This window comes from Mustela erminea, chromosome 1 (assembly GCF_009829155.1).
Source record: "Mustela erminea isolate mMusErm1 chromosome 1, mMusErm1.Pri, whole genome shotgun sequence".
Classification (NCBI taxonomy): domain Eukaryota; kingdom Metazoa; phylum Chordata; class Mammalia; order Carnivora; family Mustelidae; genus Mustela; species Mustela erminea.
The window spans coordinates 101568465-101592858 of record NC_045614.1 but is presented as its reverse complement, the minus strand read 5'-3'; the positions used below and the strand labels follow the sequence as shown (position 1 = coordinate 101592858).

General features: G+C 47.3%; 1 protein-coding gene across 4 annotated transcripts in view; it reads left to right on the top strand.

The window, feature by feature from the left end:
- SLC12A8 (solute carrier family 12 member 8) overlaps positions 1 to 24394 on the top strand; it is a 135011-nt gene that overhangs the window by 21193 nt on the left and 89424 nt on the right. For 3 of the 4 annotated variants that reach the window (XM_032335771.1, XM_032335764.1, XM_032335780.1), the window contains exons 3-5: positions 3066 to 3212; positions 7778 to 7969; positions 13190 to 13421. In XM_032335771.1, the coding sequence (XP_032191662.1) occupies positions 3066 to 3212; positions 7778 to 7969; positions 13190 to 13421 (571 nt within the window). Of the gene's footprint in view, positions 1 to 3065; positions 3213 to 4273; positions 4327 to 7777; positions 7970 to 13189; positions 13422 to 24394 lie in introns of those variants that run through there. The other variant, XM_032335791.1, reaches the window with a different exon arrangement.

The window sequence follows — 24394 nt, the reverse complement described above, 5'->3', positions numbered from 1 at the left end:
GTCACGGGAACCTCCGATCTATAGCCAGTTGCTCAGAAGCACAGCTGAACAGCCTGGCCTGGTGACTGGCATCTGAACTGGGGGGGTGGGGCTGAGCAGCGTTGGGGAATCTGACAGTTTCCAGACAGATCATATCCAGACTGAGTCGGACTAGAGGACACCAGCCACTGCTGGAGAAGAGCTGGGTGTGGGGGGATAGCCTCCCATTAGGACTGGTTTCAGGATTGTACCAGCCGTAGACCAAGCAGTCATTCTGCAAGGTGGCTGGTTTGAGTTGTCTGGACAGTAGTCTCCGCCATGGGGCTAGAGCCCAGGCTGGGGGCAGGGGTGGGGACACACTTCAGTGGAGCCATGGCAGGATGTGGGGAAAGGAGAGGCATGAAGGGTGGGCACTCGAGCTGTGGTCATGTTGATGTCCGGGGTACAGCGCACCAGTGTGGGGAGCCTGTGAAAGATCCCCGTGGTGTCTCTGTGTTACCTACTTCACAGTTTCTTCTAGGGTCCCTGTCTCATCTGCTTTCCTTTTCTCCGTGCTTTTCTTTCTTCCCCCTTCTCTCTCTCTCAACCTGGGCTTTTGCTGGTCTCTCTTGAAGAACATCAGGGTTGCAACATTGGGGTCAAACGCAGGCTCTTCCAACTGGTCTCTGATGAGCACATGGGCTCTGGGGAAGACTGAGTTACATTCTCTTGTCACTTGGTTAAAAAAAAAAGAAAGAAAAAAAGAAAGGAGGAACATTCTCCTAAGCCTCCTGAGATAAGATATCATGGCCTGGCCACCAAACTCATTTTAGACCACTAACACTTTCATTCTCAGGGTGCCGAGCCTCCTAAAGTTTCTGCCTCCTTTGGGAACCCCCTTTAAGGCTGAGGCGTTAGACCAGTGGGATCCTGGAAGAGAAAGCTTCTCGTATGCAGTTGGGTAAGCAGACACGGACACGAAGCAGTCTTCAAGGGGGACAGGAGAAGCTGGGATGGAAGAGGAATGCGGTTTCTAACCACATGGTGGGAGACCTCTGGGGAGGGCTGACGCCTGCATCGTGAAGCAAAGTTCAGGGCTTTAGAAATGGGAACCTAAAGAATTGACTTTTAGGAAAGCAAAGGGCAAATCACCGGAGGTCAGGGCCAAGCTCAGATTTTCTAGTCAGGCGTGGGGGATTCAAACCCATTCAAACTCCTGGCAGTCCTGCCCCTCCTCCCGGCCTCCCTCCTCTGCTCCGCACAGGGCCTTCTCCCTGCCTGCCTCCCAGGGGTGTTGGGAGGACCAAAGGAAAAGATGGCTGTGGAAGGTGAAAGCGTTCGCTAAATTATTGCTCCTTGTTGTCAAGAGCTGCCGCTGTCACTGCTGTTTCTAATAAAGAAAGCCGTGGTGGGAAACAACGCAAGGAGAGACGGGAAGCTGGGCCATGTCCCGAGTCTGGACGTTAGGATTCACCAAACAGGTCTCAGGGTGCCATTTGTTCAAGGACAAGCATAGGTCGGCACGGTCTTGCTGTGAGCCCCAGTCACCGTTCTCACATTTACTGATCGTCAGGGGATCCCGTATTTGTGGCTTGTGAAACACAGAGGGACGGGAACACACACGATGAAAGGCGCTCTGGCTGGCGTCGGGGACTGGCAGGAGATGCCAAGGGGTCTGAAGTCTTCACTGATGGTCCTAATGATTTTTTGATTTAAGATCTTGATCTGTGAGTGCATAATACAAAGAGAGAGGAGGGGATGGGCTTCTCTCCTTTTGTTCGGACCTTGGTCAGTGGGCCTCAGGCTTTGGTGCTAGGTCCTGGACATGTCCATTGTTCTCCGCCATTCGGGAGTCAGGATCCTGTGACTCTGAGTAGATGTTCTTTCCCATTCTCTTGATCTCTTTGCCTTCTCAGTGTGTCTGTAGATCACCCACAGGCTCGGTTAGACTCCCTGTGCACACTGCTTCCTAGCTGCCGCCTCCTCCCACCCCTGCTAGGTGAGTCCTCCGTCGCTGCTGTGGCCTGAGGTACTGGAGGGTGACCGATGTGTGCACGTACACTACCAGGCCTACGCAAGAGGGTTCACAACACCGGCTGCTACTGGTGGCCCTTAAGCCACTTGAGTATCTCTGCAAGTTTTAGGTTCTTCAGCAAAGAGCTTCCATTTGAGCATTTGTTAAATCGCCTTTGTTATTTTTGAACTGGAAATGTTAGGAAGGCATGTGTTTAGCCACTTATAAACCTCTGATTCTAAACAACTGCCAAAGGACAGCTTAGGGTCCTGGTGGGTGGGACGGAGGGGCATGGAGGTCGCTGGGACAGAATGGTCTGGTCAGGAAAGAAACCACTGCTTCAGGTGTTTTAAACAGCAGGAACTCAATAGCAGAATTCATCACGGGGGTGTTCGGGATGGAGGGGCAGAAAGTATAAAGTCAGTCTACCTGAAGGTTAGTGACTTCTGGAAGCTGCTCCCGCACTGGGAGGGGAGGACTGACAGGGAACATGTTACATGCAACTAATGAATCATGGAATGTTATATATATGATGTACTCCATGTTGGCTAATTGAATTAAAAATGAAAGAAACAAAGAAACAAAGAGAAAGAGAGAGAAAAAAGAGAGGGAGAGAGAAAGAAAGAAAGAGGAAGAAAGAAAGGAAAGAAAGAGTGAAAAGGAAAGGAGGAAAGAGGTCTTACCCTGTGCTCATGACCACTGCCTGAGCTGGGGTCCAGGATCCCATGCTCACTAGAATTGCCCCCACCTACCTTCCAGAAGCCAGAACTCAGTCACCTGGCCATAGCCATCTGCAAAGAGGCTAGGAGGTGTGGTCTACTGATCAGCGGGAAGGAAAGGGAACCGACACGCTGGCCAGCTTGCCTCTGCCCACGTGGATACAGGAGTCACTGTCAGGAGAGAACAGTGACCCTTTGGCAGAAACAGCCTCCAAGACCCCGTGTGTGCATGTACATGCCTGCCCTACACGGTCAGGTGGGCGGACCAGCTCGGCAAGCTGAGCTCTGCTAGCCGCCCCCTTCCCACTCCCCTCCCTGTCCCTCCCTGGCCCTCTGCAGTGCTGCTAGCTGAGTTCTGTGTGCTCTGTTTCCAGGGGGAGCTGGCCCAGCGCCAGCCCTGGTGGAAGAGCCAGCTGTTCGTGTGGGAGCCAGTGCTGTTCGGGACCTGGGATGGTGTGTTCACGTCCTGCATGATCAACATATTTGGGGTCGTCCTCTTCCTGAGGACTGGCTGGCTAGTGGTGAGTGGACGAGCTGGTGACCCTGCAGTTTCTTGGGGGCCTGTGACCCGGCAGGCTCTGTGCTCTCGGGCACTCCGTAGCTCAGGCGACAGACCCCGAAGCACGGGTGGCCCAGAGCTCGAGATAAGAAGCAGGCACACCACCTAGCTAGCACTGCTCTTTCAGCGAGAATCCTGAGAACCGAGGCCTCAGACGAAGGCTCCGAGGGAAGCCTCACCACGGATTTAAGTTATACGACCTCACAGATATGAGGAATAGGAGCGCGGAAGTCAGGGCACATCATGGGTGGGACTGTGGGTGGATCAGAGAAAGCAGACTGATGGCAACTTTGCCTCCAGCTGGTGACCCTCTCCAGCTTTCTTGGCACTCTCCCACTTCACATGTACCCTCCTGGTGGCACCAGCTTCTTCACCCACATGGTCACCTCCCCTGGCGACCCGCTGACCTCGTGGGTAAGGCTGCACACGGCCGTGCTGGCTCAGAGGCACGTGAGATGGTGGGGGCAGTTTGCTTCTTCCGTACGGAGAACAAAGGGCCCTGCTTTGTACCTTCCGTGAACCCTCTTGGGACCTTCCAAGCAGATGCATGTCCTGAGCGGGGGTCTGAGCCCCGCACACAGGGCCTTCTCCCTGGGACTTCCATAAACTAAATAGGCTGCTTGAAATAAAAGGGTAGACTGTCAGGAAGCGTGGACGAGCCCCTACTGTGTTCCAGGACTACTGTGTGCCAACGGGATTGCAGAATAGAAGGCCCCGTTCCTCCCCCAGGGTGAGCCAAGCAGCCCTCCCTGCTGGGTCCATTTCACATCGGGTACCCAAGTGAGGTCTCAAGGTAGCGTGAACTCCCTCAGGAGTGGAACAGGCCCCGAGTATCTGGTTGCTATGGGATCCAGGAAAGTGGAGTCCTGGGGGAGGCATGGTTCCTCCAGGCTCCGAGGGGTGAGCGGGACTGCCGGATTGAAAGACAGGGCAGGCCATTCAAGGTGTGGACTGTACCAGTCAGCATTCTTCAGAGAAACAGAGCCAATACTAACAGGAGATATCTATCTATGAGACATCTAGGACATCCTGTATATATATGACTGTGGGGTCTGGCGAGTCTAAGTGAGACTCAGGTAAGCATTGAGGTTGCAGGCTTGAGGCTGAAGGCTGGGAACACAGAATTTCTATGTCACAGTCTGGCAACAGAATTCTTTCTTCTCTGGGAAACTTTGGTCTTTGCGGTTAAGACCTTCAACAGTCTGGAGGAGGCCTACCAGCAGTAGGGAGGGTCTCCTCTTTTGTCTAAAGCCTACTGACTGTAAATGTTAATCATAGCTTAAAACAAACACAGTAACATCTAGACTGCTATTTGACTAAACCAGTGGTCACCATAGCTAACCCAAGTTGACACAAAATTAATCATCACGTGGGCAAATTCTGGGGGAGTAAAGGTGCACTGTTGTGGGGTGTGAGGGGGCTCTTAGCCCCTCAGGAGGCCTGGCGAGGCCGGACCTTCCTGAGCTCTTGCTCCACTCCATACACAGGTCCTTAGCTCAGGGTTCAGCCTTAGTCATGGCCTCAAGGGGTCTGAATTTTTTTTTTTTTTTTTTTTTAATTAACACATGGAGAGCTTAGAGTAGGGTCAGCAGCCTCCCTAGCGTGGATGCTAAGAATTCATGCCTCTTACATTCCTCCCAAACTTAGAGAGACTCCTACTTACAAAAACCCAATGCCTCCAGCTCGACTCCTTGTCCTGCCCCCAGATTTAGGTATCTGGAATCCACCTCTGTTTTTGCCCTGTCCTAAAGGCCACCTCAATGCCCAGCACCTCTCCATCCTGTGTCCGAGGGAGGCCCATCAGACTAACTGCTGCGGCAGAGGAAGGCCTGGCCAGTGACCGCTGGGCCCCCAGGCTTGGCTTCATACATTGGGTAGTTTCTCCTATAGAAGGAGAAAAAGCTAAGCTCTCTCTCTCTCTCTCTCTCTTTTTTTTTCAAGTAGGCTCTGCACCCCACGTGAAGCTCAAATTCACAACCCCTAGATCAAGAGTTGCACGCTCTACGGACTGAGTCCGCCAGGCACCCCTAAGTGCTCTCTCTATTTTGACTCTTAAGTCTTTAAGGGTCTCTTCTTAACTCTCCCACTGGGCTCTTTTTTTTTTTGGAGAAATGGCTGGGCAGAAGCATCTGTTCCATCCCCAAAGTGAAGGTACAAGTCAAGTCGTGTTACATTTTCCATTGCGGCAGAATGCAGGACTCCAGTACTTAGCAGCCTAAGGCGCAAACCTATATTATCTCAGAGTTGCTGGGGTCCAGGGAGCCAGCTGCAGTGTAGCCGGGTGCCTCTGACTCAGGATCTCTGCTGGGGATGCCCTCAGCCTGCCAGCCGGGGCCGCCATCCCACCCGAAGGCTCTACCAGCCAAAGATGACTGGTGTGGTGGCCGGCCAGCCTTGTCACAGGAGGCCTCTTCCTAGGGCTGCCTCTCCATGTGCCGCGGACTTCCCTAGGATGAGCGATCTCAGAGAGTGAGAGAGAGAGAGAGAGAGAGGGAGAGCAAGAGAAAGCGTGCGCACCCAAGATGAGAGCCACGGTCTTTTTATCTCCTCATCTCAGAAGTGATATCCCTTTACTTCTGCAGTGTTCCGTTCATTAAAAGTGAGTCACCAGGTTCAACCCCAGCTCGAGGGGAGGAGATGACACAGGGCACGTGCGCGGGGGGCTGGGGGTCCTGGGAGCTGCCTTGGAGGCTGCCTACTACACCAATACACCCTTTTGCCCTGACATGTTGTGAGCTCTGAGATTCGTTTTACCTGAAAAGCCATATTTGATCATGGAAAAAAAGGCAAACGTGAAATGGCAAAAACAAGACAGAAGGGAGGTGGCATAAAACTCAAGTCAGAAGTCATGCCAGATGATTTTCAAATAGACTATATGAACTCTAAAAATTAATTTGGCAGCACACTTACGACTTGGAAGATGTTAAAGTGGCAGTTTTGATACGAAAAGTCAAAGATCAGTGGATATCTTTTTTTTTTTAAGATTTTATTTATTTATTTGAGAGTGAGAGAGAGAACACAAGCTGAGGGGAGAGGCAAAGGGAGAGGGAGAAGAAGGCTCCCCACAGAGCAGGAAGCCTGATGTGATGCAGGGCTTGTTCCTAGGACCCTGAGATAATGACCTGAGCTGAAGACAGACGACTAACCCACTGAGCCACCCGAGCGCCCACACAGGATATCTTTTTTTTTTTTTTTTAAAGATTTTATTTATTGGACATACAGAGATCACAGGTAGCAGAGAGGCAGACAGAGAGAGAGGAAGGGAAGCAGGCTTCCCTCTGAGCAGAGGGCCCGATGTGGGGCTCCATCCTAGGACCCTGGGATCATGACCCGAGCCGAAGGCAGAGGCTTTAACCCATTGAGCCACTCAGGTGCCCCCGCCACCCAGGATATCTTACTATCACATGCAAACAGTTTGAAAGCATGCACAAAGGAAGAAAATAGTAGTTCTATAATTTCATTAAAATTATGAAATCAGGGCTCCTGGGTGGCTCAGTTGGCTAGATGTCTGCGTTTGGCTCAGGTCATGATCCCAGGGTCCTGGCATCAAGTACCATGTCAGGCTCTCTGCTCAGCGGGGAGCCTGCTTCTCCCTCTCCCTCTGCCTGCTGCTCTACCTACTTGTGCTCTCTCTCCCTCTGTCAAGGAAATAAATAAAATCTTTAAAGGAAATATATAAAATCAGCAAAATAAGAAAATGTATTAATAAAGTCTAACTGAATAAAGCACATCCTGCTATCTTGGTACTCCCAGCCCAGAGGTCAAGATGGACTTGGAAGCAGACCCATTTTTAAGTACTTTAAGTGCTATAAGACCCACAGATAAGTACTGTGGTACTTTTAAGTACCTGGGTACTTATAAGAGTACTGTAGGAGCTGGAGGAAGGTTCCAGGGACAGCGTCCCGCAGGAGGAAGCCCCTAACCACTGAGTCTTAAGTGAAGCTGTCCAGAAGGTGGAGTGAGCAGGAAAGGCGTGCTGCACAGGGGGGTCGGGGGAAGAGCGTTGGCCTTTCTTTTTTTTTTTTTTTTAAAGATTTTATTTATTTATTTGACAGACAGACATCACAAGAAGGCAGAGAGAGAGAAAGGAGGAAGCAGGCTCCCTCCTGAGCAGAGAGCCCGATGTGGGGCTCAATCCCAGGACTCTGGGATCATGACCCGAGCCGAAGGCAGAGGCTTTAACCCACTGAGCCACCCAGGTGCCCAAGCATGGGCCTTTCTGCCAGGGCATGGGGATGAGGACTTGGGGGGTGGAGAGGGGCGGATTAGGAGGGGCCACAGGAGCACCCTGCTGGTGGCGGCAAGTCCTTGAAGAGCTTGAAGCAAGGACCTTGCCCTTCATTTGGAATTCTTTCCAGGCCTTCCTCTTGTGCACTGCCTCTGTCCTTTTCCTGGTGCCTCACCTCTGCTCAGCTCTTCCTCCCCACCCCTGTGACAGCCTTAGGGGGCATGGGGGAAGGTGGTCAGTGCTCCTGGGAGGGCCCCCCGTCCTAACCCCTGCCCTTGCCCCTTGCTATTTTGTTGCAGGGAAACACAGGAGTACTCATGGGCATGTTCCTGGTGTCCTTCGTCATCCTGGTGGCCCTTGTCACTGTGCTGTCCGGCATCGGTGTCGGGGAGCATTGTGGTGTCGGCAGCGGGGGTGTCTACTCCATGATCTCCTCGGTCCTCGGCGGGCAGACCGGAGGCACTATCGGGCTGCTCTATGTGTTCGGACAGGTGAGCCTGGGCGGCTGGGGGTGGGGAGCTGTGCCAGGAGGCCCTCGGTTGTCCCCATTTTATAGATGGGCAGCCGGGGGCTCAGAGAGGGACTTGGAGAGCCCAGCCCTCCATCCAGGGCCCTGACCCAGAGTCCAGTGCTCCTTCCTCTCCATCTCTCGTGCCTCCCGGCGTCCTGATTTGCCCTGGAAGCCAGGGCCTGGGCTGGGGCTATTCTTGCAGCCCGTTCTAGGGAGGGAGTGCAGGACAGTGGCCAGAGCCTAGGTGGTGGCTGGGTGGCCCCATCCCTGGGGCACTTTGGTGCTGAAAGGGGGGCACACTTCACCTTCCTGGACTTTCTGGGAAGCAGGCCCTTCTCCGATGAGCAGGAGCTCGGGGCTCATTGACCGCTTGCTGGCCTTGCAGGGGAGGCTGAGAGCCCCTGTCGCCCTGTCTGAGGAGGGGGTCCTCACAGGGAGGTGGCGTGGCGGGGACTCAGGCTCTCACAACACCAGTGGGCAGGGAGGTGTGCGGGGGCTTATGTAGCGGAGACACAGGGCTGGGGGCCTGACACTGAGGACACACCGCTCCCGCGTTAAGAAGCGGCTCTTTGTGAGCACTTCTTGGCTCAGAAAAGGCTTTTATGATCGTTCAAAGGGTGGTGGGTGGTTGAAAAAGCAGTTTGAAGGAAGGAATTTGTTTAAGTAAGAGTACAGGAGTCTCCTCAAAGAAGGCGCAGGTTTTCTTTCTTTTCTTTTTCAGCAACAGGAACAGGTATTTTAGCCTAAGTACATCTTCAACAGCATAAAGGCATGTGTGTGTGTGTGTGTGTGTGTGTGCGCGTGTGCGTGTGTGTGCATGCGCGCGCGCGCGCGCGTGTGTAACGTGCACGGAAGGGAGAGAGATTGTCACCACGCTCTTAAAAACCACTCGCCTTTAGCAGAGGAAGAGCTTTATGCATTTTAGTTTGGGAGGCGAGTGAGAAATGCTCCGTTTATTTTATTACCTTGGTTATTTGTCTGTAGGACTTTTATGTCTGTGCGGTCTCATAGGCCAGCAGGTAGCAGCCCCACTCTCTGGGGAGACCTGCTAGCCGGTGGCAGCAGCTTCCCAGACCAGGGGCCAGCTGGAAGGGATGAGGGGAGGGGAGGACGCTGGGATGTTGGGTCTCGGGTGTGTGGGCTACTTAGAAGGAAGCAGAGAAAGTGTTTTCTGCGCACAGGTCAGAAACACTGGGCCCCTCTGCTCAGAGTCCCCAGCACGCCTCTCCTTTGCCTGTCTCTGACCGGGCTGGGCTCTCTGATCAGGCGGAATCCTTTTTGTATACTATTGAATTCCGTTTGCTAGGCTTTTGTTGAGGAAGTTTCCACATGTATCAGTGAGGGATATTGGTCTACAGTTTCTTGTGATAGCTTTGCCTCGTTTTGCTCTCATGATAAAGCTGGCACAATAGAATGAGTTGTGAGGTGTTCCCTCCTCTTCTATTTTTTGGGAAGAGTTTCTAAAGGATTGGTGTTAATCCTTCTTTAAATGTTTGATAAAATTGAGTGGTGAAACCATCTGGTCCCAGGCTTTGCTTTGAAGAAAGCTTTTTTCCTTTTCCTTTTTTTAAGAAGAGTTATTTATTTATCGGAGAGAGAGTATCGCACGTGTGTGTGTGCGCGTGCCTAAGCGTAGGAGAGGGACTGAGCGAGAGGGGGAGAGAGACTCTCAAGCAGATGCCCAGCTGAGTGGACAGCCCGATGAAGCAGGGCTTGATCCCTTGACTCTGAGATTGAGACCTGAGCCGAAATCAAGAGTCAGCCCGCTTAACCGGCTGAGCCACCCAGGTGCCTGGTAGGAAGTTTTTGATAACTAAATCAATCTCTTCACTCACATAGGCATATTCCGATTTCTGTGTCTCCTTAAGTCAGTTTTGGAAGTTTGTGTCTTTCTGGGAATGTGTCCATTTCATCTCAGTTGTATAATTTATTGGCACATGATTGTTCATAGATTCCTTATAATCCTTTTACTTTCTATAAGATTGGTAGTGTGTCTTTCATTCCCGATTTTGGTCATCCGAGACTTCGCTCCCTTGTTTAAGTCAGGCTTAATAGTTAAAAGCGTGACTGCAAAGAAGCAATTTTTGGTTTTGTTGATTTTCCTATTGTTTTTCTGGTCTCCAATTTATTTCTGCTCACGTCTTTTATTATTTCCTTCCTCCTGCTTCCTTTGGGTTTACTTTGCTTTTCTTTCTCCAGTTTCTGAAGGCAGAAGGTTAGGTCATTGATTCAAGACCCTTCTTCTTCCGGGATGTGGTTAGGGAGTCTGTGAGGGTCCCCATCGTGGTTCTTACTGACCTCTAACCTCATCATTCCAGGGCATGAATGCATTCTTTTTATTATTGTTACATTCCTTTCTAGAACAGGAGTCAGCGAACTCCTACTATGAGGGGCCATATAGTGAACACGTTAGTTTTTAGGAGTCCTACAGCTCTGTCATGACTGTTCCGTTCTGCTATTGTGGTTGCAGCCTTAGACAGTATGAAAAACTGGGCACAGCTGTGTTCCAGTAATACTTTATTCCCAAAACAGGCAGTAAGAAGGATTTTTCCAACAGGTTCAAGTTTGCTAACAGCCCGTATTTCAGGCATAACAAGTTAGAATATATAGGGCCACCTGGCTAGCTCAGTCAGTAGAGCACATGGTTCTTGATCTCAGGGTTGTGGGTTAGAGCCCCATGTATGGTGTGGAGATTACTTAAAAATAAAAACTTTTGGGGCGCCTGGGTGGCTCAGTGGGTTAAGCCTCTGCCTTCGGCTCAGGTCATGATCTCAGGGTCCTGGGATTGAACCCCATGTCAGGCTCTCTGCTCAGGAGGGAGCCTGCTTTCCCCCCGCTGCCTGCCTCTCTGCTTGCTTGGGAACTCTCTCTCTGTCAAATAAATAAATAAAAATCTAAAAAATAAAAAATAAATAAAAACCTTTTCAAAACTTTAGAAGATACAAATCCTTAAAATCATTATTTTTAAAGCTTGCAGAATCATTTCATTGCCCTATATTCTCCCAAATCTTCTCCCTCATCTCTCTGAGGTGTTGGTGGCTGGCCGGCCGGGTGTGAGGCCAGAGCTCTGCATGTTCGAGACGTCGGACACTGGGGAAGGAGATGATCGTCACTGGACTATTATCATTTGGTTTTTCAACTCTGATACACCTGAGCACAAGGGTCCTGTTGACCTGACCACATACTCATGGCATAGCAGCATTGTTATCTCCAGCTCGCGCTTGGTATTTAGTCAAAGGCAAGTTTGAGTCATGAGGGGAAGGCAGGAAAACATCCATGTCTCTCTCTCATCTCCTTCTCAGAGATGACTGTCTTTCTCTGACATTTATTGGGCTTCCCCCTACACCCATATATAGATAGAAATGCCTCCTGTAAGCTGGGGGAACACAGACGATCATGTGTCTAGTGGCAAAACAAGCTGATCTCGTTGAAGAATGGGGCCTCTTTGTGAGCTTCTCTGCAGTATGGGAACTATATCGCCCTTCCAGTCTTTACCTAAAAGAGCTGGAAATTAATGGTGCCAGCTTCCCAGAACGCTTTTCATACAGTCAGCCCATCACAAAGTATTGAACGCTTGTAGTAACATGGTTAGCAAATGCCGGGGCTTTTAAGAAGTGCAATCAGCATAGAAATTTTTGTTTTTTACAATTTTTGCATTCTTGGTGGCTTGGGATAGGGGACAGACTTTATGCATGAAATAAGAATAGATTATGGAACCAGATAATTAATCCCATGGTACTGGCAGTAAGCATAATATTTATTCAGAAAAGGGGGATGAGGAAAGGCTTCATGAAGAAGGAGGAACATGACAGAGGCCAGAGTGGACATTGTTCCCTAAAAGAACAATGGGGACAGAGCACAGTGAAGATGGTGACCCGCTGGCCTGGGGGGATGCGGGAGGAGTGAACCTGATGGAGAGAAGGGGGCTGAGAATTACGTAAAATCATGGCTTTCAGGCAAATATAAAATATACATGGGCGCCTGGGTGGCTCAGTGGTTAAGCCGCTGCCTTCGGCTCGGGTCATGATCTCAGGGTCCTGGGATCAAGCCCCGCATCGGGCTCTCTGCTCAGCAGGGAGCCTGCTTCCTCCTCTCTCTCTGCCTGCCTCTCTGCCTGCTTGTGATCTCTCTCTGTCAAATAAATAAACAAAATCTTAAAAAAAAAAAAAATACATGGGCCAAAGAGTTTGTTTAACTCATTAATTGAGGAGCCAGTCAGATGTTAAAGAGCAGTTGAGAAGCTACGTATTGATTATCTAGTTCCTGGTTAAACAGTTTCATAAATAAGTTTCAGGATCGGATTGCCGAACAAAAGTGGTTAATGTCTTACCGGATAACAAAACTGAGTCTTCCGGGTTATCTGTTCCACCGGACAGAAGTTATTTGCATCTCTGCTGGAAAGAATCTATAAACTGACAGTAACTTCACAAAGTCTGGGACATTTACCACATTTAATCGATAGTAAACAATGAGTAAAACTAAGCACATACACCTAGATAGTCCTTGGGTAGCCTTTGTTCCAGATGACATTGAAAAGATGTGCTGCCCACTTTTTTTTTTCTTATTTTAAGATTTAGGTAATTTTTTTTTAAAATAATAATGACCTATAAAAAATGGAGAAAAAAACTGGGGTTTGCTTCAGTGCCTTTCTAAGACCCTGAGATGGGACCCCTTGTGAGCTTCTGTTCTCTGTTCTCTCTTTTTTTTTTTTTTTAAGATTTTATTTATTCGTTTGAGAGAGAAAGTGCATGAAAGGGGAAGGGACAGAGGGATAAGCGACTCCCCACTGAGCAGGGAGCCTGGGGCTCTATCCCTCTATCCTGGGACCCCAGGATCACAACCTGAGCTGAAGGCAGACACTTAACGACTGAGCCACCCAGGCTTCCCTCTGTTTAGCTCCTGAATAACTCAGAGAAGTTCCAAGTGTTCTTTGGCCCAGGGTCCCATCTCCTTCCTCCTGTGATCTTCTCACCATAGTCACCACTGACTGGCGTTCATACTCTCCTCAGGGGGATGGTGAAGACTAGATGAGAAGAAATGGGGCCAAGGCCGGGGTCACTGGCGGGAAGGGCTCACTGAGCCCCGGTGGTAGTTCCCAGGTGCTGAGCCCTGACAGCGTGGGCGGGGCTTCCCAGCCTGGCGGCTCTGGCCTGTGGCTTCCAGGTGCTCTGTTCTCCTGCCCACTCGGCTGCTCTGTCAGTGTGTCGCAGGTGCCATGTACATCACCGGCTTTGCTGAGTCCATCTCCGATTTGCTGAGCATCAGGAGGATCTGGGCGGTGCGAGGAATTTCGGTCGCCGTGCTTCTGGCCTTGCTGGGCATTAACCTAGCGGGTGTCAAGTGGATAATACGGCTGCAGCTGCTGCTGCTGCTCCTGCTGGCCGTGTCCACGCTGGACTTCGTGGTGGGCTCCTTCACGCATCTGGACCCAGGTGAGCCTTCTGGAGTCTGTCAGACCGCCTTCTGGGCTCTGCAGGGCTTTCCGGAGGTTAACGGGTGTGAGTTTGCAAGGCTCCATGCTTGGAAGCGTTACCTATGGCCAGGGCGTTATCCGTAGAGCAGGTGAGTGGGTGCCTTCTGGCTGCAGAGGCCTCCCTCCTCACTCAGGCGTTTTCACGTAACACGTTGTCCAACTTCCTTTTTATTTTCTTTCTGTTTAAAAACAAAAACAAACCAGGACCAAACATTTAGCTCAAACAATAAAGTAGAACTGGACTAGATAAAGATGAAATTCCTAACAGTGACTGGGAGTGTGGTAGGAAATAGATCTGGAAGTAGAGAAGAAAACAGATTTTAATTTTGTGCATCAATATTTTGTTTCTTTTTTTTTAAAGGATGCAGGTATAACAAATGTTAATAATTGTCATTTGTGGGAGATGGGGACAGATACAGGTTGATTACCTATAGTGTTTTAGAGCAAATTTTTTTTTTCAAAATAAAATAAGAACAAGAAAAGAATTAAATTTAAACTTCAATTAAAAAGAAAATAATAAAAATGTTTTTCAAAATAAAAATAAGAATCCATTAACTGAGCTGAGGCAGGAGGAATGAATGACAGGTGCACTCTGCACTATTTGGAAACAGTGTTTTATGTTGGTAACAAATGGACCCCTGTTTAACCCTGAGTTTTCCTGGGCTTGGATGGTGGTGCTCCCCAAGTCTAAGCCTAAATCCTTGCCCTTTGAGTGGGATGCTGTTATCCAGAGCGTCTGTAACTTTGTAGCCTTGTGATCTGGGTTGGTTTGGCGTCTGAAGTCTTTGTTCTCTCCAGAGTACAGGGCTGTTTGTAGGTCGCAGGAGAAAAAAGAGAACTGCATGATCCTTCCCTTGTTGGGGGCTCTGGCTTTTTATGGCATCTACACTGAAATCTGGACAGGGAAAGAAAAATGGGGCCATCCTCTGTGTTAGAAAAGGAAAGAAGACCCACAGCACACGCATCTGTAATTGTGCGAGTGCTGGCTTTGCGCCATGCCTTGTGCTGAGCCCTGCATGTGGCTTACCTCATGTCACCATGAGAGAAGAACAGAGGTTCCCATTTTGCAGGTGAGGAAACTGGGGCTTATGCCATTTGTGGTGATGAAGGGCAGAGCTGAGAATGAAACAGGATCTATTCGACTCTACAGCTGTGCTGTTTCCGAGGTGGGAAGCTGTGCCTGTCTTCATACTCCCAGCTGTCTTTTGGGGACCTAGCTCTGCTTTCCCCCAGGAAGGCTGTCCCTGACACGTGTTCTAAACACCCTCGTCTTTCATGAAAAACACTGGTTGGGGGCACCTGGGTAGCTCAGTGGGTTAAGCCTCTGCCTTTGGCTCAGATCATGACCTCAGGGTCCTGGGATTGAGCCCTGCATCCGGATCTCTGCTCAGTGGGGAGACTGCTCCTCTCTCCCCTTCTGCCTGCTTCTCTGCCTACTTGTGATCTCTCTCTCCTGTCAAGTAAATAAATAAAATCTTAAAAACAAACAAACAAACAGTGGTTGCTGGACATTCAGGGATCAGTTGGTACACGCTACTCTGGCCTTCCTAGTTTTTTGTAGGTTAAAATTCTTCTGTTGGACACTCGTCACTCCCCTGAGCTCCCTGGGTGCCCTCGATACTCTGGCATCCTGAGCCCTCTCCTAGAACCTCCCAAATGCCCAGGTTGTAGGGTCTTCGGGGTTAAGCTCTGTGCAGGAGGGATGCCCCCAGGATCCACTCCCATGCTAAGGGCCAGTCAGTGCAGTGTCCAGACCATCCTTTGGTGCCTGGGCCTCGAAGCTAACCATTTGGAGCATCTCCGTTGGAGGAGAGGAGTGATTTGTTTCCTGGCCTTGCACCAACCGTAGAGACAAGCCCGCATCCGGAGGGAGACCTGCTGGCTGCTTGGCTGTCTAACTAGCTGTCAGTGGAGACAAGGGAGTCTACCCAGGTCTCCCGTTCCCAAGTGCTTTCTCCCTCCATCCGCGTGGTTGCTGAAAGAGCGTAACTCATTAAATTGCAGAGTGTACTCCTGGACTCTTTGAGACCTTGCTAGGCTGATGTGTTTTCCTTCTTCTCAAACAGAAGCTGTCTTGGCTGCTCTCTTGTTACTCCAAGTAGTTCTCCTTCTTTCTGGTCAGTACATTAGCAGGGTGTAGTGTGAAGTGAAATTTATTTTCAATCATTTCCATGGCAACTGGCCCCTCTTGGATCTGTTTTTGGTATCACTGATGTTTTCTATGTGCTACTTTCTTTGCAGTTAGAAATCCAAACTAAAACTAGACCATAAACCTTCCGAATGGATTTAGCAGCCTGATTGCAGCTCTTTGGGAAAATGGCAGGCACACAGACATTTGAAAAAAGACTGGAAAAAGGACTGGAAGGAACTATGCCTAAACGTCAGCAGTGACTGACTGTCTGCTGAGATTATGGGTGCCCGTATTATTTTATTTCTACTCTTCTGTCAGTTGATTCATGCTGCGTAAAAAATGAATAGACTGTATTTTGCAGAGCAGTCTTAGGTTTATAGAAAATTGAGCAGATGGTCCAGAGGTTCCCGTCTTTCCCTGCTGCTATTAATGTCTCGGTCCTGTGGCATGTTTGTTACAAGTAGGGAACCGATGCTGATAGCATATTGCCCGAAGCCCATGGTTTAGGTTAGGATTTACCATTCCTGTTGTGCAGTTCTGTGAGCTCTTGCAAATCATAAAGATGTATATCCACCATCACAATATCATACAGAATGGTTTAATGCGCCAGAAATTCCTGTGCCCCAGTTATTCACACCTCCCCCCTGCCTACCCCTCCCCCTGAACTCTTGACAACCACTGATCTTCTTGCTCTCTCTCTCTTGTTTTGCCTTTTCTAGAACATCGTATTTGGAATCACACAGTATATAGCCTTTTTAGACTCACCTCTTTCACTAAGCAATATGCATTCAAGGTTTCTCTGCGCCTTTTGGTGACATGATAGCTCTTCTTTTCTTATTTTATTTTATTTTATTTTGCATCTGGCTTCTTTTATTTAGTATAACGTTTTTGTGTTTTTGTTTTTAAATTTTATTTTCTTATTTATTTATTTATTTAAATTCAATTCTTTAACATATTATGTATTATTGCTTTCAGAGATACAGGTCTGTGATTCATCACTCTTATACAATACCTGGTGCTCATTAAAACACATATACTCCTTAATGTCCATCACCCAGTTTCCCCATTCCTCCATGTCTCTTCCCTCCAGCAACCCTCCATTTCCTATAATTAAGAATCTCTTATGGTTTGCCTCTCTCTCTGGTTTCATTTTGTTTTATTTTTTCCTCTCTTCCCCTATGATCCTCTGTTTTGTTTCTTAAATTCCACATACCAGTGAGATCATATGGTAATTGTTTACCTCCGATTGACTTATTTCACTTGGCATAATATCCTCTAGTTCCATCCACATGGTTGCAAATGGCAAGATTTCATTTTTAATGGCTGCATAATATTCCATCATATATATACACCTCATCTTCTTTGTCCATTCGTCTGTTGATGGACATCTGGGCTCTTTCCATAGTTTGGCTCTTGTGGACATTGCTGCTATAAACATTGGGGTGTACTTTCCCCTTCGGATCACTACATTTGTATCTTTAGGGTAAATACCCACTGGTGTAATTGCTGGGTTATAGAGTAGTTCTATTTTCAACTTTCTGAGAAACCTCCATGCTGTTTTCCAGAGTGGCTGTACCAGCTTGCAGTCCCACCAACAGTGAAGGAGGGTTCCCTTTTCTCTGCATCCTCACCAGTACCTATTGTTTCCTGACTAGTTAATTTTAGCCATTCTGACTGGTATGAGGTAGTATCTCATTGTACTTTTGATTTGTAGGTCCCTGATGGTGAGTGATATTGAGCATTTTTTCATGTGTCTGTTGGCCATTTGGACGTCTTCTTTGGAGAAATGTCTGTTCATGTCTTTTGCATTCATTGCCTTTGCTCCTTTGTCAAAGCTCCGTGGACTACACTTGTGTGAGTCTATTTCGGGTCCCCCCGTTCTGTTCTAGGGTTCTGTTTGTCTTGGTTATCACTGCTTTCTAATGGGTGCTGAGGTTGTGTGGTGTCGGGCCTGCAACTTTGTCCTTTCCCATTAGTGTTCCTTTTAAAATCCAAGGAAGAATGTTTTAAAAATACATTTATGCCTCACTTTATTTATGTCCCTTTATTTAAATATAAAAGACTAAAAAAAAAATCTAAACAGGCCTGGAATATAGAAAGTAAAAATGTGGAAAGTAAGAAAACAAAGTTTCCTCCTTCACTTCATTTTCACACTTCTACCCTCCCTAGAGAGCATGGTACAGGCGTTAGTTATCTACTGCTATTGAGCAAATCACCCCAAAATGTGGTGGCCTAAAACAACCATGAACATGTATTATTTCTTGCCTTTGTTTGTGGGCCAGGAACGTAGGTACAGCCTGGCTGGTGGTGGTCGTGGTGCTGGGTGTCTCATGAGGCTCAGTGAGACGTCAGCAGGAGCTATGGCCTTCTGAGGGCTGGACAGCAGCTGGAGGAGCTGGCTGGTGAGTCAGGGGTGTTTGTTGGCGGGAAGTCTCCCTCCCTCTCCATGTGGTTCTTTCCTGAGAGCTGCTTATGCGTCCCCAGGTCCTGCAGCAGCCAGCTTCTCTGGGAGCAAATAATCAGAGAGCACGCACTCTGTCCTTCGCATGATCTGGCTTCTGAAGTCATATAGCCATGCTTCCGTCATGGTCTCTTTGTTAGAAGTGAGTCACTTAGTCTGGTCCTCATTCAGAGACTTTGAAGACACATTTTAAGCCACAATGGTTAACTTTAAAATCAGAAAGAAAAAAAAATCTCTTAAATGAAATTACATTTCCCCTTTATTTCAGAGACAAAATGTTTTATATTATAAGAATTTTAAAAATTCTGAAATATAAAATAGAAAGTAAAAGTGCCCTCCCTTACTTTATTCTCCTGCTCCTACTTCCCAGAGGGAGATTCGTAAATATTTTTCCAGTCTATTTTCTACTCACATTCAAGTATGTATGCATATACATAAAACACACACAACATCATTTTTGTAAAAATGTGATTAGATTCTATTGTTTTGCTCTTCTTCCTCTCCCACACAATAACCTATCATGGGCATCCTGTGATATCAGTACATTTAGGATTCCCTCATTCTCTTTTGACACCTACATAATATTCCATATTACAAACCTAAAATACTTTATATTTAAACTTATTTAACTGGAGCACCTGGGTGGCTCAGTAGGTTAAAGCCTCTGCCTTCAGCTTGGGTCATGATCCCAGGGTCCTGGGATAGAGCCTCATATCAAGCTCTCTGCTCAGCAGGGAGCCTGCTTCCTCCTCTCTCTCTCTGCCTGCCTCTCTGCCTACTTGTGATCTCTGTCTGTCAAATAAATAAATATAATTTTAAAAAAAAACTAATTTAACTTACTGATGGCTATGTAAGGTTTTTTTCCAGTTTGTTACTATTAAAGTATTGCTGACATGCAATAACTGTGCAAAATTTAAAGCTTATTCCTATAGGATCGAGACTTATAAACAGAATTAATAGGACAAAGGCCCAGCACATTTGAAATTTTGTTAGGTTCTGCCGAACTGCCTTCTGATAAAGTTGTTCCATTCTGAACTCCCACTGATAGTATATAAGAGTTATTGGTTTCCCGTACCCTGTACAGTATTGGGCATGTTCCGTCTTGTAAATTTCTGCCAAGTGATAGGCAAAAATTGTGCTCCTTTAAAAAATTATTTTTCTTAAATCATTAATGAGAATTATTTTATTCATATTTTTTGCCTCTTATATTTGTTTTTCTTCAAATTATTTATAATCTTTCTCTTTTTTTCCTTTGTGCTATCTTCCTTTTTAGTGATCTATAGTACTCCCACCTTAACAATTAATTCAGAATAAAACAAATACTTGTTTAGATTTTAGTAGTGTTTATTGTATATGTTGAGCAATTTTTTCTAATACGTCACTTTTTCTTTTAAAATTAGTTTTTACGTATTATTGAAGCCATACATATACATAAAGATACTTGTTTTGGAGCCACATTGCACATTCTGGTTACCTTTTTTTGGTGTATCTTTCAGTTTTTCCTGAAATTAAACTTACTCTGTGTATTAGTTTCCAAGGGCTGCCTTAACACATCTCCACAACCTGGGGGGCTTGAAACAATAGGAGCATGTCAGTTCACAGTTCTGGAGACCAGCAGTGGAAAAGCCAGGTGTTGGCAGGGTCCCGCTCATTCCCAAGGCTCTCGAGGAGAAGCCTTCCTTGTCTCCTACAGCTTCTGGGGCTCCAGACATTCCTTGGCTCGTGGCCAAATTGTTCCTTTCTCTGCCTCTATGGGCACATGGCCTTTTCCTCCTCTTCCCTCTCCTCCATGAGTGCCTCATGAAGACAGCTTGTCACTGGAGATAGGTGCAGTTTGAATAATCTGGGATGATTCCATCTTGAGATCCTTCACTGAATTATATCTGCAAAGACCTTTTTTCCACACTCACAGTTTTCGAGGGTTTGTGTGTGGACATGCCTTTTTGGGGCCCACCATTCAATCCACTGTACTCTGTTGCTTTTTCTTTTTTTTCCATTTGCTTTATTTTCTAGTTTATAAAATTCACCATTAAAAAATATCCATAAAGCTTTTAAATATGTACAGGCATTTTTCCCAGTTCTCCCTTGTGTCACGTTTTCTCTTGGAGATGGACCTCCCTTCTAGATGGACGAGCTCAGGCCAGGCCCACAGTGGTCATGCTGGTACTTGCCCTCACCGCTCCCACATGTTGTCCCTGCTGTCCCAAGTCCCGGATAATCCTCTTCTGTGTGTGTGATTAGTAGGAGATATAAAAATCTAGGCTGAAAATAGTTGCCCTTAGAATTTGGAAGTCACTGCTCTGCCTTCTGACATTCACCAGAATCCGGGAGTTTGGTGCTATTTGTATTTCTGCTCTGGCTAAGTGACCTCTTTCTCTTCTTCAAGTGCTGTAGGATCTTCCCTTTTCCCTTAAGGTTCTTACATTGCATAATGAAAATTGCTATTCATTGACTTGGGGCCCTTTGAATCTGGAATTTTCAGTTATTTCTTTGACAATTTCTTCCCCTTTGTTTTCTCTTTTTTAATTTCTATTTTTTTTCCCTTGAATTCTGATTACTTGGATTTTAGAACTCCTCGCTCGAAGTTCCTGTTATTATTATTATTTTAATCTTCTCTGTTCACTAGCTTATCCCTTTTTCCCATCCCTACTTTATGGGAATGTTCCTCAACTTTATTTCCGAGGTACAGAGTTTCTCATTTTGACTAGCCTTAGTTTCTAAGAGCTCGCTCTTGTTCTCCGATTGTCAGTTTCAAATTCACAGCCTGTTCTTGTTTCATGAATATAATATCTCCTTTTGATTCTTTCTGGCTATATATTACAGGAATTGATTTTCTTGCAAAATTTTCTTCTGCTCTCTACCTCGTTTTTTCTGTGCTTCTTTGTTTCTGTTACCTTGTCTTGCTCTTTGCATTAGTTGCTGCAAGCCTTCTTGCTTCAATACCTCATAGTCCTTGGCTGTCTGTTCATGTTTAATGAGGGTGCACTGGTGGGCCTATGGAAGTTCTGTGCGCAGTGGAGGGGTTGGCTGTGGTGGGAGGCATCTCTGTGGGATAATCACGTGGCACACTGGGCTCTTTCCCCCGAGACTCCCCACAGCCAGTTTCTGGAGGTCTTTCCTCTGGTGCAGGTAATGTCCTCCAGAGAACTCTCCAGTCTCCTGCCATGGGCATGCCTGACTCCCAACAGTGCTGAGAACAGGGTGGGGGTGGGGTGGGGCGGATGGAGGAAAGGGCTGGGGGAATCTCATGGACAGGGTGCAGACTCATTTAGTCTGATATCTTTCCCCGGGCACATCCTTCCCTCCACTCAAACCCCCAAATCACATCACATCCTTCCAACCCAAGCCACTATGTTGTGTGTCTCATTTCATCTCCAAACTGCCCATGACAGCGGCTCTTCTCCTCACTTCCATTTCCTGACCTCTCGTGTCCCCGGCCCACACACAGGCCACATGGGCCCCTCTTCCTCTCCAGCTCCCATCCTGTCTCTTCCAAAACAGCATCATCACACAGGGCTCCTTGGAGACACAGCCACATTACTGTGAAAAGCTAAATAGCACAGCAACTTAATTTAAACAAGGCCCTCTCAAACATTTGTTTGGCTTAAAGCTCCTAAAATGCCATTTTGTTGGATTATATTTTCATTTATGTAAGATGTGTGTCATGCCAAAATGATTTTATTGCCATAGAAGTCGGGCAAATATAGATAAAATACATTTTAGAAAATAAAGTGACATGTGGCACATTTTAATTCTATGTTCTGCATTTAAAAATGAAATTATGCATCTCCAAGCTTCACTTTTTGGTTCTCTAGGAAGACTCGGGCTTCGGGTGGGTTTGTGGTCTCTGGTCGGCACCCTGCACACTCTGCTCTGGCGTCTGCCCTTTGCCCTCTGCAGGGCGAGGCTCTTGCGTTGTACCCAGCAGGGGCAGGCCCAGGTCCTGCTCAGCTGAGTCTAGCATGGGGGATCTGGTTCTGCCTCGGGCTGGCTGTAGGAAAGCCAGCTCACTGTTCAGGAGCTCTAAAAAGACCAAGGGTCCAACATGCCTGCCTCTGCTGTCTGCTGAAATTGCCATACCTGAGGACCCCCTGACTTTTCAGAGCCAGAACCTTTGCTCATTTCTTATTCTTGACCCCCTTTGCGCCACTGACCACTGTCTCAGTCCATTCAGGCTGCTGTAGCAAAACACCCGAGCCTGGGGGTTCCTCTAAACAACAGACATTTATTCCTCACAGTTCCGGAGGCTGGAAGTCCGAGATAAAGTGCGGGCCCATCGAGTGTCTGGCAAGGGCCCGCTTCCTGGACTGCTGCTCAGGTGGCTCTCGTCTGCTTCTCCAGCTTTCTCGGACTTAGCTCCCATGTCACCAGCTGCCACTCGGTCTCTCCCTGGGTGTGTGAGCATCATCTTGAATTAAAGACAAGCGGAGCTAAAGTCCTGTGTTTCTTCCTCCTGGATTTATTTACCTTCTCCTCAACCCCCCTCCTAACCCCAGCCAAAAAACAAAAACAAAACCAGAAAAAACTCAATAAGCAGATAAGTAGTTTATCTTCCAAATGTCTACACCTTTTCTCCAAGTCTGGAAAGTTTGGAGTAAACTTTCATTTCTCTGTGTAGCTTAAGCTCTCTTATCATTTTCAACCCCCCAGCTCTCGCCTTAGATGCATTTATTATGTGAGGCCCTTAGATGATTCCCAAATCTGAATTTATCCTTCTAGGAGCTTCCCTTTGGTTGACCCTACCCATTCCATATAGGAGGGCAACCCACCCTCCTATACAGTGAAGCCAGATTACTTTTCCTAAAACAGTGCTTTGCTTATATTACTCTCTAGCAGCTTTCTTTTTAAAAATTTTTTTTTTTAATCTTATTTATTTATTTGACAGAGATAAAGAGAGAGCACAAGCAGGGGGAGCAGCAGGCAGAGGGAGAGGGAGAAATAGGCTCACCGTTGAGCAAGGAGCCTGATGTGGGGCTTGATCCCAGGAACCTAGCATCATGACTAAGGCAGGCGCTTAACCGGCTGAGCCACCCAGGCACCCCTCTCCAGCAGCTTTCTACTGTCTGTAGGACAGAGTCTAACTAAACCCAGTAGGTTTGCATTCATTAAGTTTCACAGACTAGCCTCAAATTACTTGTTTGGTTGCATCTCCAACTGCACCTTCCTGAGCCCTCTTCTTCCCAGAAATGTATCCAGTCACTGGGTCATAAATATATATGAATGCAGCCCTGCTCCTACTTCTGGAATTCTCTCTACCACGCTCTGTTTGACCTAAGTGCTCTCTCTTGGATGAAATAGGAACCGTACATGAACCTTTGTCTGAAATCTGGAAGCTTCTGGTGATCTTGAGCAGGGATGTATATTCTGAACCTCCGTTTTCTCCTCAGTGAAAGTGAGGATAGATGTGTTTACAACCCCAGGTTGCATTTCTGTTTGTGCGATGTGCCCACCAGGCTGGTGGAGGTTGGGTGGGGCTGGCAGCCACAGCAGGGTGCTCAGACCCCGGGGGATGTTAACAAGGGCATTGGGGACTCTGCGTCCTCATTAAAAGTTTAAAAAAAAAATGCACTGATGAAATATTTCAAATATATTCGAAATAATACAACAGATTCTCACCTCTCCATCCTCCAAATTTAATGGGTGGTATTTTGCCGGTTTTGCTTCAGAACTCCCTTAAAAATAAAAATGTATAAAGCATTACAGGGACAGTTTAAGCCGTACTTTTTTCTCTGTTCTCTTTTCTCCCTCAGGGGACGACCAGCCTGGAGCTGATATCTGTCCTTCCCATGTGTTCTGATTTTTCTGACATATTTAGATACCATATGATCTCTATTATTGCTCATCTCAATTATTGTTTAGTGTTTGAAAGTTTTTTTGTTCTTTTTTGTTTTGTTTTGTTTGTTTATTTTGTTAGAAAGACTTATTTATTTATTTTGGAGGGTATCGGTTAGTGGGGCAGAGAGAGAGGGAGAGAGACTCCCAAGCAGAGTCTGTGCCGAGCATGGAGCCCGAAATGGGGCTTGAGCTCGCGACCCTGAGACCATGACCTGAGCCAAGATCCAGAGTGAGATGCTTAACTGACTGAGCCACCCAGGTCCTCTTAGCATCTGAAAGTTCTACTTACATTTTGCCATACTGCCTGGACCCTTTCACTTGGTAAATACTTACTAATGGATGAATGACTGACTTTGCAATTTGCTTTTTTCACGCACCATATTTTTGAGCTTTGTTCGGGCCGTGCCACAGTGTGTCTTTCATCTAAGCTGCTTACAATGTCATGGGAGACCCAGACAAGGAAACAGTCACCAGGCAGTGACATCTCCTGCAATAGGGTCTCCAG